This window comes from Schistocerca americana, chromosome 4 (assembly GCF_021461395.2).
Source record: "Schistocerca americana isolate TAMUIC-IGC-003095 chromosome 4, iqSchAmer2.1, whole genome shotgun sequence".
Classification (NCBI taxonomy): domain Eukaryota; kingdom Metazoa; phylum Arthropoda; class Insecta; order Orthoptera; family Acrididae; genus Schistocerca; species Schistocerca americana.
Window position 1 is genome coordinate 823645005 of NC_060122.1, and position 14479 is coordinate 823659483.

The window sequence follows — 14479 nt, forward strand, 5'->3', positions numbered from 1 at the left end:
ATAATCATGACACTCGCTGTAAGAGGAACATTGAAGTGCCAAGGTGTCGCCTATCAAGTACACAAGACAGCTTTCCAACAGTCGCCCTAAAAATGTACAATCAACTGCCTCCAGAAGTGAAATCCCTGCCACCTGAATTATTTCGGAAAAAAATTGCTCAGGACTTGAAACAACATCCACTATATTCATTGGAAGAGTTTTTCAACAGCGGTTCTATTGAATGGACAAAATAATAAATATTGTTATGTTTTATATATAATTTTGCCTAAATTTCATCTTCTTCTTATGTTACCTACACATTTAATTTTGTGTTTTACTTAAAGTACATATTTTGTCAAAATGAAACTTTGTGTGTGTGGCATTTTGCTTTATGCTATTTTCATTTGCTGCTATGAAGTTTTACTTTCCTGTTTAGTTATATTTCATTCCCACTATGTTCTATGTGTTTTTGTGCACTGCATAAATATTTTCTTTTATTTATAATATAAATTTTGTATATGGTGTTGTATAAATGTTAGTTGATGAACATTGTATTTGTGACGCAGTCTGTCCAGCCATTGCTGGTAAATGACGAAGATATAGTAAAGTAAAGTAAAGAACACTGCTGTTTATTCCAAACATGTCGCAACTTCCGAGGGTTTGTTAGGCTGGAAACTAAGAGGACAGCTTAAATTGCTGCTAGCGAAACAAGGAACAATCATACTTCTAGTCTTGCCTGTCACAAATACTTTGCTGTTTATTCTTGATTTCCAAGGGTGTGGTTAAGTGGGAACCTAAGCGCACGGCTTGCTGCGTGTGTAATGAGCACCAAAGACATTTACATTCTTGCTTGTCACAGGAACTTAAGAGTACAGCTTAACTTGCACCGAGTGAATTGAGCAGCAATGACATTCTTGCTTGCCACAAATATTTATCTGCGATCGAATCATTAATAACGCTTTCGTAAATTCGAAGGTTGCATCAAGCAGAGAGTGAGAGACGTCATGCAAACTCAAGGAGGTTAGAATAAATAATTCTAAGCATCTCGCATGACCCGAACGCCAGCCAAGTGTCGAACGCCGATTGTAGTTTCCGAATTTTAGTTACTCGTTAGAGTGGCTAGGTGCATTGTTTCCTTTTTACGCAGATTTAAAAAGTTAAAGCAATTTTTCGCTGCTGATATCTTAAACCCATTAGAATAATGTTCATTCAGCTAACGTAACTGCAGGGCTAAATCGAGAAGTGTCCTTTAATTTTTTGCTTTATTTCGGAACTTTAACCATTATTTCACTTTCGTTATTTTTAGTTGCCATTAACGGCGACTTTTTACCAGCTAGTATATAGAAAGTTAATATTTTGTTGGAGAATTTACTCTTTCTTTGGGTCGGGCTTCTTTGTTCAAAGATTTTACTCTAGTGTCAAGCCAGGCTTCCCTTTGGATTGGCCATGTGATTCCTCTTTGTTCAAAACAAATGACGTCATAAAGGAAAACATTGAGCTGTTTATACGTCAGAGTATAGCAGACAGGCTCATAGATGAGTATCAATTTTTAATGTTGTGCATACCTTTTTAGCTAGTCATGCCGTGGTATGAATCTTGGTCCGAAAGCATTAAAAAGCGAGCTTGTAGGTATTTGTTGCAAAGATATCTCGGACAATTCTTAGAAGAAAAACTGACCTTGGATCAGCTGACTGTGGATTTATACAATGGGACAGGCACAGTTTGTGAAGTCAGATTGGATGTGCAGGTAATATTTCAGAAAACTCCTCCGTTGTGTAAATTCTTTCATCTCTCATTTTTAATACTGTTTGGAGTCGCATTACGTAGCGAAGTTATCAGTTCTTTATGTCAGGTGGAAGAAGCTTTAGTTTTAGCAAATTGGGAGATAGTTTATAGTGACAAACGTATAAATAATCATTGTTTCCCCATTAGTGATTGTTATTTTGGTAGGCATTCTAATGGAATATGTTTCATTTAAAAAAATGTTCCATAAAATATGCCAGATTTTTTAAGGGCTTCTTAGTGTTTGACTTCTTATGGAATTCAAAGAATAAGGTGTATGTCGAATTATTTTGCCTCCTATTTAATCATAAGGCATGTGCCATTAGGTTCAACGCAAAACCTCAATCTCCTGTTGTTTCACTCCATTTATGCTGGTTTCATGCTTGAAAGAATTTTTTCATTCGTGGATCAACCTGTATTAGTATACCAAAGACTATATCCATCATTATTCCTGTATCCATTAACTCCATAATTCCATGTTTACATTTGCATCCACTGTGAAGTGAGTGGAAGAATGTATTAGGGCTTCTACCTGCTCCATTCACATGTGGGACACAGGAAGAATGCCAGTGTGCTGTAATTATCTTCATCATGTCTAAACAATTCCTAAGGAAGCTGCCAGTTTAAGTATTTATGTGACACTTTTCTGTGAGTCACACTACCTTAGTTATTTCTACCTAACGTAGAGCTTTTTTATATTTATATACTCTGAACAAGTTAGCTTGACTTAATAACATACAAAATGATTATGCACTGTACATTTAGTTGGTTCACTCTTCACAATCCCACACACTTACAGTTGACTTTAGGGCCTCAACTATGCTGCTGTCCCTCTATTACATTTCCATGTCTTCCCTTCTGTCTACCTGAAAGCTTGACTTAGCATCCTCTCATGGTGAGCCGCGATGTTGAACTCTGAAAAAAATGCAGACATGCATATTATGCACTAGCAATCATCTTCTTTTGTTATTATTAAGCCCTACTCTATATCTCTAAATAATCTCAATTAGCATAATATGCAACATTTAAGAGGTACACTTTGACTGCCTTTTTAAATAACTGGACTTTAGTTATCTTTTTTATTTCTGTAGGCAAATTGGCTGTGATAGAAAATGTGGTTTATAATTTATTTTGTTTCGTCATCATTGGAAAAAAGTGATCCAAAATGGTGTTTGTCCCATTTTAGTGTATGTAACTGTTTGTTATGTATTAAATAATGTTTTCTTGATGTGCAGTACAGATTAGTAGATTAACCAAAGTCTACAACTAACTTTACATTTGATTGAGCATGTGTGATCACCACAGTTAATATAAACCCTTCAACAGTTTTGTGAATTGGGTCAGTCCATACTAAATGGATTGCTTGACCATGTCAGGAAAAAACTGATATTCAGTGGGTGAATTCTCTCATGTTCAGTGGACACAATAATGGTGTTTTTTTTTTTTATAGTAACAGTGGCCATTTTTGTTTCGGCCTGCAAGTGTTCTTTCACATTTACAAGCATGTGTGGTTTTTTTAAAATTATTCAGTATTGGGTTAACCCACAGCTTTCAATAAGAAGCATTTAGTTCAGCACATACTGAACTATAAATTAAAACCATGACCACCTAGCTGGTTGTATACGTTAATACAGTTTTAATGGCTCAAAGTTATTGGTTGTAAATTTAAAAAAAAACTCAATTTTTGAACATTATTTTTCCAAAGTTGTGATTTCTGAGCCTTAATATTTTGTGCTATCACACTCCAAAGTATAGTTACTTTTCACAGTGTATCAATGATGAGACGCTTACACTTAAAATAATAAACTATTTTTAAAAATGGATTTTTTTCTTTTTTTTTGCCTGCATTATCTTTTCTAGGAGACGAGATAAAAATCTGATAATTGCACACTTAATAGACCTTTATGATATCAAACTTCATTATACATTTCAACATTGAGATTCAACGGGAAATTGCGAAAAAAAATTGCCATTATAAGTCAAAAATATGTTTCTTAATATTCGGACTAATGGATAAACTGTATCAGTTACATAATTTAAATATATCTGCATTACATTTTTTGTTTGAATGAGCCAACTAATTGCATTGTTCATCGAACAACAGAGAAATTTCGTTACTCAGTTTGGGTGTTAGGTTAATAGTTTGACCACTCTTAGCTGTGAATTTATGGGGAGACAGCTTCATCAGTACATTTTTAACAGACATTCATACTTTATTGTTCTCAACTTTTTTTAAATGAGGCCCTTGGTCTTGATGGGTGGTAAAATGTAACATGCACATCAATATTATCAACTTTGGCAATCCACCACAAATGCAAGCCTTATGTTCTTATTTTGAAGTGTTAGTGGTACAGATTTTCCACATTGACGAAGTTTGCCATTCGGGGATGTTGATGTGAACTTAGTTGAGCAAGTTGTGTGAAAGAAGTATAAAACAAGAAAAGATCGTGTGCCTTTAATCTTCTGACAAGTGTTTAATCTTTCCTCTAAGACATCAGCGGGGAGTTCTTGTATTTCTCACATTTTACAATAACATTGGTAATCCCTTTTCTGTGTTCTTTACAGAATTTAAACATTTCTTGACGTGTCAAGATCTGGTTCTCATAGGTCGGGTGCAGACTATCTTTTTGACAGCTCGCTTTGTTGTACTCCTGATGCAATCACTCGCATCCCTACAATGGCCCGTTGCAAAAGAGTGCCATCTTACATCAAGTCTACAGTCGCCTTTGTGAAAGGAGAAGTTAATAATATTTTTTTCTTTTTGCTTTTATATTCGCTTGCAGCATTATCAGAGAAGTATATCCGCTTGTTTATTGAAAGGCGGTGCTGTTTAATGTAGTTTGTCAGTTGCATTTGAAAAGCATAAACTGCCATAGCATTGTGTTCAAAGTAATCACCCATGACACAAAAAGTCTGACTCTTTAGTTTATCTTGATATTTATAATAGAACATAAATGGATGAACTGTGGCATGTTTGTTTACCCTGTGGTGACCTTGTACTTCATCTTCAACAACAAAGGAATACTTTTCAGAAAAGTTGGCAAGAACTAAGCAGTCACCAGCTGCCAAGGTTTGATTTTTGTCTTTCAGAAATGTATCTTGAGCTCTGGCAAAACGCTTTTCTGAGTCTTTTGGTTACGAGGTTTTCAAATTTTGCTACCAACACTTCTTGAAAACTCTTCTCATGCCTTTGTACTTGTCACCATTTCCAGTCTGTCTTGTGCCACCCATTGTTTGTATTCTGTATTGTCAGGCATCAAATCATCTTCTTCTGACTCTTCAAGTGAAGCTTGTTTACCTGGATAGTCTAGTAATTTTCCTGTGATCATACAATGTCAATGCTGCAAACCAGAACTTCCAGAAGGTCTCTATAGTCAGTTGTAAGGTTGGCCCCACCTGTCATCATCTTTACATTCTGGTGATACAAACAAACGTAAAAATTTGGATACCAGATGCCCCTCCACCAATACACCATTTCAGTCTCAATTTGCAAAATTCTAACCTTCCAATTTTAATGTCAGAATTTTCTTTTTTGAATTCAGTGAATAGTTTATTTAAATTACATATTATTAACCTTTTTTGTCTCTGAATCTTAGTACCATTTTCTTTCATAGAAGCATAATCTTTTTTGCCACACTTCAATTGGCTGTTATTATCATCTTCATAAAATCTAATAACCTTTACAGTCATGTTTTCCATGTATGAAATTAAATGCATTTTTCTTTTGTACTGCAGGTGAAAAACCCTGCTCTTTTATTAACTGCCTTATTAATTTAACATAGCGTGCTGACACAATAAATTATTCGCTAACTTTTGCTCGGATTCAAGAATTATCTTAACTTTATCCTATTTGTTTGAATTATGACATTTTGTTTTTAGTCTTTCTATAAAATCATCATATTTGTTCAGAGAATTTCTAGAACTTCCATCTGGTTTAGTGCAACTTTTCTTTTGAAATGAAACTTCCAAATTCTTTTTGACAATAGTTGTCATTTTCTCAATTTTTGAATTTATTGCAATAGCTCTTTTTTCTTTATTAATTTCCTGATTTTACTAGTAGGCGAACACCTAGAATTTCACAAGCAAAATCCACTTTTTTGTAGTTTCTGATGAGTCACAAAATTATTTATCTGAACTATTACTAACCCTTTCTTTGTTAACGACAAATATCTTGGAAAAATATGTTGGACGCAATGACTTTTCTGGTATTATATTGATAAAAGGGCATTTATTTTTAGAATAATGATCAAATGTTATGTCACTCAGACCTTTTGTTACAAGCTTCTTGTGTTTCTTAAAAGAATCCTTAAGCAAGACTGGCTAAAGATGTGATGAAATTTCTGTAAGTATTTATTTTCATGGTACTTGCAAGTTGAGTTAATCTCTTAGCCAACTTATAAGGAAAACAACCCTTTTCTTCTTCTTCTTCTTCTTCTTCTTCACGGTAATCTTCAATTACAGTGATGTCTTCAGGAAACATTCCATATACACTTTTATGGCAAACTTTGTTAAAAGAACATCAATAGAACACTGAGACTCCATTGTTAAACTGCACTCTTCTAGAGCTCATTGTTAACTGAGTCTGAGTGAACAGATGTTGGTGTAAGGGGAAAGACACTGCACAGACTTGTAGATGCTGTCTGCTAGCCTGCTGAAACTTCCTGCAGAGGATTGTTTCAATGAATAATCATTTGTTACTTTAATTTTTTTTTTTTAATGTGTTTAAATTATATAATTGATATACTTTATTAGTCCAGATATCAAGAAATGTATTTTGACTCTTATTGGTAATTTATTTTCGTAACTTCTCATTGAATCTCAAAGTTGAAATTTATACTGAAGTTTGACTTCATAAAGGTCTATTAAGTGTGTAATTTTCGGATTTTTATTTGGTTACCTAACAAAGACATTGGAGGCTAAAGAATGAAAAAATTTAAAAAAAGGTACTTTTTAAGTCTAAGCTTCTCACCATTGATATTCTATGAAAATTAACTATACTGTGTAGTGTAACAGCACAAAATATATTAAGGCTGAGAAATTACTCCTTCTTTCGAAAAATTTTGTTCAAAAATTGAGTTTTTTTTAAATTTGCAGCAGTACTGTTGAGCCATTAAAAATATGTTAAGGAATACATTCAGCTAGGTGATCATGGTTTTAATGTATAGTCCAGTGTGTGTTGAACTAAATGCTTCTTATTTGAAAGGTCTGGGGCAATGCATTACTGAATAATTTCAAAAACTTCAGACACTTGTAAATGCAAAAAACTGCTTGCAGTCTGAAAGAAAAATGGCCACTGTTTCTAAATGATACATGGTAAAAATTTTGTAAAAATGTTTTCAAGCCCACTAAATATTTTGGGAATTTATCCAACAAATATCAGTTTTTTTCCGAAATGGTTTTTTCCTGGACCACTTGGTATGGAATGACCCAATTTACTGATGCCAGGTGTCACTCATTGATATTCTAGTCACAGGAAACTAATTTTTGTACTTTGTGAAGGACACAATTTTTCATTTGGGAGTCTGTGTTGGTTGGCATTGAGGGACCAAATCCGCTGTACCTCACTATATTTGACATCTGAATATGTTCTAAGATTCTACAATAGTAGGATGTCAGTGTTTTTTATGGTAGTTTTGTGGATCCCTCCTTTTGCTCTTATTGTAGATCATGTAACCTGTTCTTCCTCCTAACCACAGAACAAAATTTTTGTTAGAGGAATCTGTGGTATATTATGGTTAGAAGAGGGTCTAACTCAATTGCAAACTCTGTCTAGAATCTTACAGGAATTTCATTAGACAGTGAAGCCATGCTCAGTTTCAAAATTTTCAGCTGTTTCCTGATACCTTGACATTACTACCTACATCACTCGTTTTTTGCTATGGTATGAGGATTCCTCAATCTTCCTCTGTAAAGGAACTATCAAAAATAGAGTTCAGCATTCTGTTCTCTCAAAGGGAAATGTATCTGACAGCAAGAAAGAGTAGTGACCCAGAAACTATCAAAAATTATAAAAACTAATGTGTTATATTAAGAAAAGTTATTAAAAAATCCAGGAGTATGTGTATCATGCCTGAAATCAGCAACTCTGATAATAAAATTAAAACAATTTGGAATATTATTAAAAGAGAAACAGGTCAACCAAGAGCAGAGGAAGACAGTATTATCATCAAATTGAATGAAAGCTTTACGAACAAAAAGTCAGAAGTTGAAAATATTTTTAATAATCATTTTCTAAATGTTGTGGATATAGTAGGATCCAGGTGTTCATTAGAAGATGCTAGGCTGTTAATGGAAGAGGCCATACCTATGCAATTTAATACAGTTGAAATCTCACCCACTTCTCCCTCTGAAATTAGGAAAATAATAAACTTGCTTAAAAGCAAAAACTCACATGGAATTGATGGCATTTCCAGCAAAATACTAAAAGCTTGTTCTCAACAGATAAGTAAGATTCTCAGCCACCTGTGTAATAGCTCTCTGGAACAGGGCATTTTCCCTGATAGACTGAAATATGCTATTGTTATACCTTTGCATAAAAAGAGGGATAGATCTGATGTCAACAATTACCGTCCAATCTCCCTTCTAACAGCTTTATCCAAAATTTTTGAGAAAGTAATGTATTCAAGAGTAGCTTCACATATCTGTAAAAATGAAGTACTAACAAAATGTCAGTTTGGTTTCCAGAAAGGTTTTTCAACAGAAAATGCCATATATGCTTTCACCAGTCAAATTTTGAATGATCTGAATAACCGAACACCACCCATTGGGATTTTTTGTGATCTCTCAAAGGCTTTTGATTGTGTAAATCATGAAATTCTGCTAGACAAGCTCAAGTATTGTGGCATGAGTGGGACAGTGCACAAATGGTTTAATTCGTACCTAACTGGAAGAGTGCAGAAAGTTGAAATAAGTAGTTCTCGTAACATGCATAGATCAGCACATTCCTCAAACTGGGGAACTATCAAGAATGGGGTTCCACAAGGGTCAGTCTTGGGTCCTTTGTTGTTCTTATTATATATTAATGACTTGCCATTCTATATTCATGAAGAGGCAAAGTTAGTTCTCTTTGCTGATGATACAAGTATAGTAATCACACCTGAGAAACAAGAATTAACTGATGAAATTGTCAATACTGTCTTTCAGAAAATTACTAAGTGGTTCCTTGTAAACGGACTCTCACTGAATTTTGATAAGACACAGTACATACAGTTCCGTACAGTGAATGGTATGACGCCATTAATAAATATACACCTTAATCAGAAGCATATAGCTAAGGTAGAATATTCCAATTTTTTAGGTATGTCCATTGATGAGAGATTAAATTGGAAGAAACACATTGATGAGTTCAGCTACTTATGCAATAAGGGTCATTGCAAATTTTGGTGATAAACGTCTTAGTAAATTAGCTTACTATGCCTATTTTCACTCATTGCTTTCATATGGCATCATATTTTGGGGTAATTCATCACTGAGGAATAAAGTATTTATTGCACAAAAGCGTGTAATCAGAATAATAGCTGGAGTCCACCCAAGATCATCCTGCAGACATTTATTTAAGGATCTAGGGATATTCACAGTAGCTTCTCAGTATATATACTCTCTTATGAAATTTGTTATTAACAACCAAACCCAATTCAAAAGTAATAGTAGTGTGCATAACTACAATACTAGGAGAAAGGACGATCTTCACTATTCAAGATTAAATCTAACTTTGGCACAGAAAGGGGTGAATTATACTGGCACTAAAGTCTTTGGTCACTTACCAAATAGTATCAAAAGTCTGACAGATAACCAACAAGTATTTAAGAAGAAATTAAAAGAATTTCTGAATGACAACTCCTTCTACTCCATAGAGGAATTTTTAGATATAAATTAAGAAAAAAAGAAAAAACAAAACAAAAATATTAAAAAAATAAAATAGATAAAAAATAAAGAAAAACAAAAAACACAAAAAAATAAAGTTGTTATATTAACTTAAGTATGTTGTTAAATTAACCTAATTATGTCATGTATTGGAAAATTCGACTCGTTCCACATCATTACGAAATATCGTATTCATGATCCATGGAACTAGTATTAATCTAATCTAATCTAATCATTGCTTCCCTCAGTTTCAGTGTTGTCCATGAGTGTCTGGACATTAACCTTGATTCCACTGGCAACTGTTGTGTAAGACCAAAATTTCTTTGAATTTTGCAAGAGTTCTTTCAACAGTATTCTGGTACAATTACTGTTAAAGGCTTCACACATTGCCTTTTAGACAGCTGAATAAATTTTGTTCAAAATCTATCCATTTATAGCCCTGTGGTTTGTTTGCTGTGCAGTAGTCTTCTGTCTTCAGCTGCAGCTATAGAGGATGTTTTCAGAGCCCTAAACATGTAATGGAACATTTCTGAATTGCTTCTGGTGCAGATAAATTTTAACAACAAATAGCAAACTTAACATTGAGCGACTTTCAAAATAAGCTTTAATATCACTAAGAAATTTAAGAAATCATTGATACAGTGAAAAGAGAAGAGTACACACAGTGAAGTCAATAACCAATTGATGAGGTTTTGTTTTTACAGTAGCACTTTATTTTCCACTCCATAAGTTAAAGCCTTACCTGCTGGTCTCCTGCCTCTTCTCTATGGATGCAGCACTCATACGATGGGTGCGCTATGTCAAATCTTCTTGATTTTACAGGCATCTGTGAGATCCTTCAAATATTAGAAGTGATCAACACTGGATTTAAATTGAGATTTCCAGTTTTCCACTGCTCTTAGATATTCTCATTACTTTTAACTTCTTCATGTCATTGTTTTTTCTCTTTCCAGCTGGTAGCCCCTGACAATGCGTGGGTCACTCTGTTGGGGCCTGTGCTGTGTACAAGTATGTGTTCCCCATATCTGTTGCAAGGGGACACAGTGAAATAGTTATCCTCACCAGGTAGTGCTTGCTGCACTGAGGCGCTCTCAGATTTTGGGGGGGGGGGGGGGAGCAATAAGAGTGATAAAAACTCCCATTAAATGTAACTCCATCTTGCAATTATGAGGAGTGGGACTGCGGGTGATCAGTGAATTCTAATAAGAATATTCCAACAGCCATTACTTTTATAGAGTTTTGTTTAGGCTACCAGTTTTGACTCCTCAGTAGGGTCATCTTCAGGCCCTGTAGCATGAACTACAAAAAGCATCCAATCGTACATGTATCTAGCGAGGAACCAGTATGTGTGCCTGGCTTCCATTGAATACTTCACACATGTAACAACAACTGCCATTTTTTACAATAAACTACCACAAGCTTATAGATACAATCCAAAAATATTTCATCCCTTTGCTATACTGTGAGAGGAAAACTGATTTAAGAAGCAAAGAGAAAAATATGCTACCCAATACCTCATCTGTTACTGACCAGGTGACAGATACTCCTTTGTACAAAAAATTGAAGATAAATATGATAAAGTTGTCTAAATATATAAATTAACTGATATGCAGAACAGTATTAATCAGATCATTATTTCCCAACCAATCACAGGCCCTGTTGTCATGTAATAAGTGTGGTGATATTACAGTCACACTCCCACACCCCAAGAGTCTCAGTATGGTGCAATGGTTAATTATTCATCAAGGCATTATGCCACAAACAGATGATGAATCACAGGCTAACTTAGAAAGACTTGGAGTCCAGTTTGTCCCTTGTGTCTGATGAGGTCCAGACGATAATGGGACATACTGTGGAGCATTCATTCTGGCTTTCAGAGGGTGAATCACTTCAAGAGAAAGTGGGGAGATACTGGCCTTTTGATGGATGTCAAACCACATACACCATCCCATATGTGTTGTTTTAAATGCATACGGTTGAACAAAATTGTCACTCTGTACAAATGACCCAATCTGTGGAGACAGTGGTCAACCATTACACGAGAACATTCCATGTGGCAAACCGCAGATTTCCGTTAGCTGTGAGGAAGAGCATTCTCCGCACGTACCAACTTGCCGTGTCTTCAAAATATAATGCAGGATAAAAGAATGTGAAACTTTCGACCAATTAACATACTTTGAGGTTCAGAAGAAATAAGAATGCTTACAACTTATACAAATGACAAAAATGTGTTACTGTCCTCCCTGAACGCTAGGCCCATATAGCTTCCCAAGTAAACCTATTCAGTTTAAAGCGGTTCTTCTCCCTGGTATTATCCTATCTACATCTACCTCTAGGTCCTCAGCCTCCCCTCACCAAACAGAACAGTATCTTCCTTAGCAGATCCTTGTTGGGGGGACGCTACCTCCTGCCTCCCAAACAAACTTGATAAACCATCATCACTCCACACCTCAAAAGCAGCTAGTGGCTGGAGCAGGCCTCAGGGAAACAGCTCACAGGATCTTCCATTTATCATCAGTGAAACGCACCCGGACATTTCTCAACTGTAAGCAAAATACCAAAAGAAGGTAACAGAAAGGAGAAAAAGAGAAATCAAATAGAAAGATGGATCTAGTAACCCTGATGGCCCATCATCCCCCCACATCACTTACAGAAATGCAGACTCACGACAGCCCCCACACCAGGTGATACCAGCTACAATGGCTACTTCTGGCTCCACACTGAACTTACATAATATACTTTGCCTAGAATTTGGTACAGCCCTTTAGGATACACAGTTCCAAGCAGTTATTGTCGCACATTAAAAAGCATATTACAAGAACTGAGCCGACTCTGGGAGTGGGGCTTGCACATTGGTCTGTGAGGCCACTTTTGCTGAACAGAGTCAAAGATTCCATCTAGTTTTCACTGGAAATGGTAGCAGTATAAACACTGATCTTATTCTCTGTAAGACTTATCTCCAGGTGGGGTGGTCACAGACCAACTGATTGCTGATTTGATCTTGCAATTACCTGCACCTGTAATTCTCTCGGGTGATTTTAATGACCACAATCCTTGTGGAGCAGCTCTAAAATTTCTCAGTGAGGAGATATACAGGAGCAGGTATTTTTCAGTTTTAATCATTGTGTTTACTCTGGGCCTCTCACTCATTTTAGCTCAGCATATGACACCTTCTTGGCTATCGATCTGTCAGCGTGTTGCTCCAGCTCTGTCCTGTTCATTTACAAGGAAGTGCATTATTTTAAGTGACAGTGACCATTTTTCAAACATTGATTCCTTGTCACATCAGTACACATTAGAACACCAACCACTTTTGAACTTCAATAATGCCAATTGAGATAGTTTCACCGTTTCTTCAAATCCTGAACTCCACTCCAAAGGATGGAGTGACATTATCCTCCAACATACCACTACTGCAATATTAAATGTAGCAGAATCAAGTCCCCAGGATCCCACTTTAGAATCTTCAGCTTTATTACAACAACCAAGTAAACAGAAATGTACAACAGCAGTGACTTAACACCAAAATTACACATACATGAAAACATTTAAATAGAGGAAAATAGTTTGTTATAACAAAATCTTGAAGCTGTCTGAGTCAGCAAGTTGAACCTTCACTGAACACAACTGATGCAAGGGGGAGTGAGTTGTACAGTCGATGTGAGGCTGTTGCCATGCGGCAAACCCTGCAGCTGGTGATGGCACCAGCTGCAAGTAACCCAGGCACTCTCATTTCGGTCTCTCAGCTGCGATGGAGGTTTACATGGGTGTACGGCCACATCCCAACCCCCCTTTTGGGGATCCGGTGCTGCAGTTGTCAGCAGAAGAAGAGGGGGGGGGGGCAAACAGGCATGGCTTCTGCTGATGATGGACAGGTGTGGCCAAGGAGGCCTCCACCTCCATTGGTAGCCTTTGAGAAGTCGTCATGGTAGGGCTGGACCATCATTGTCTCTGGCCCAACGGGGCATATGGCAAAACGTTACCTGGACAGTGGCAAGCTGGGGATGACTGTTCACTCCGCATGTGGATGGCATTGAAAATGCGCTGTCAGGGGTGACGACGAGGGGGGAAGGGCCGCTTGGTACTCCTGCTGGAGGGTATATCTAGGGAACCACTGTAAAATGTCACCTGCAGCCTCTGTGCATCCAGTGGCCACACGTCAACGTTATTGGCTCCCAACAGCTCCTCAAGTGGTGGTGCCTCTGTGGCATTCAGCCCCTGGATGGAAGAGACATTGCAGACAGACTCCCCAAAGCCATCAGCTGTTGCTGCAGGTGCACTGAGGGTACAGTTGTATCTGAAGGCTGAAGAATGACACCTCTGCAGCGTCAACGCTGTATGTTCACGAACCGTGCGTCACATGTATCATCACTGGCATCCATCCAGGACACGAACCAAAAGTATGCGCGGAGACAGGGGCATCCGTGGCATATTGCATTGTGCGCGAGTGCAGCTTGGGCCACGGCACTGGGCAAATCAGATGCACCCGAGTCCCGGGCTGCTGAGTGTGGAGGACGTCTGCCAGGCTTCTTCCATGCAGTAGTGTGGTCTGGTAGGTGCTGTGAAACTGATGAGTCCGCCTAGCACATTTTCAACTGTGTCTAAAAGATGCATACCGTATGTTCTGCCTCCCCATTTGATTGCAGGTGAAACAGTGTGGACGTGAGGTGGATAATACCACTGCTGGCCATTTTTGAAGACCTGGGTGAGAGCCTGCGTGGTATCTTCCATGGTGGTGGAGTGCATGTGCGGTATATATGGGCAATTGGACAATGTGTTGATCACCTACAATTGCGTAAAATTACCTAAGGGCCTCACATGTTTAATGTGGATGCAGTCTGACGGCTGACTCAGT

At 37.0% G+C, this 14479-nt stretch overlaps 1 protein-coding gene across 1 annotated transcript in view; it reads left to right on the forward strand.

Annotated features, from left to right (window-relative positions):
• Positions 1-1424: 1424 nt before the first annotated feature.
• LOC124612275 (autophagy-related protein 2 homolog A) overlaps positions 1425-14479 on the forward strand; it is a 492429-nt gene continuing 479374 nt past the window's right edge. The window contains exon 1 of the mRNA XM_047140377.1: positions 1425-1726. Within this exon, the coding sequence (XP_046996333.1) occupies positions 1559-1726 (168 nt within the window). The 5' untranslated portion in view covers positions 1425-1558. The remainder of the gene's footprint in view (positions 1727-14479) is intronic.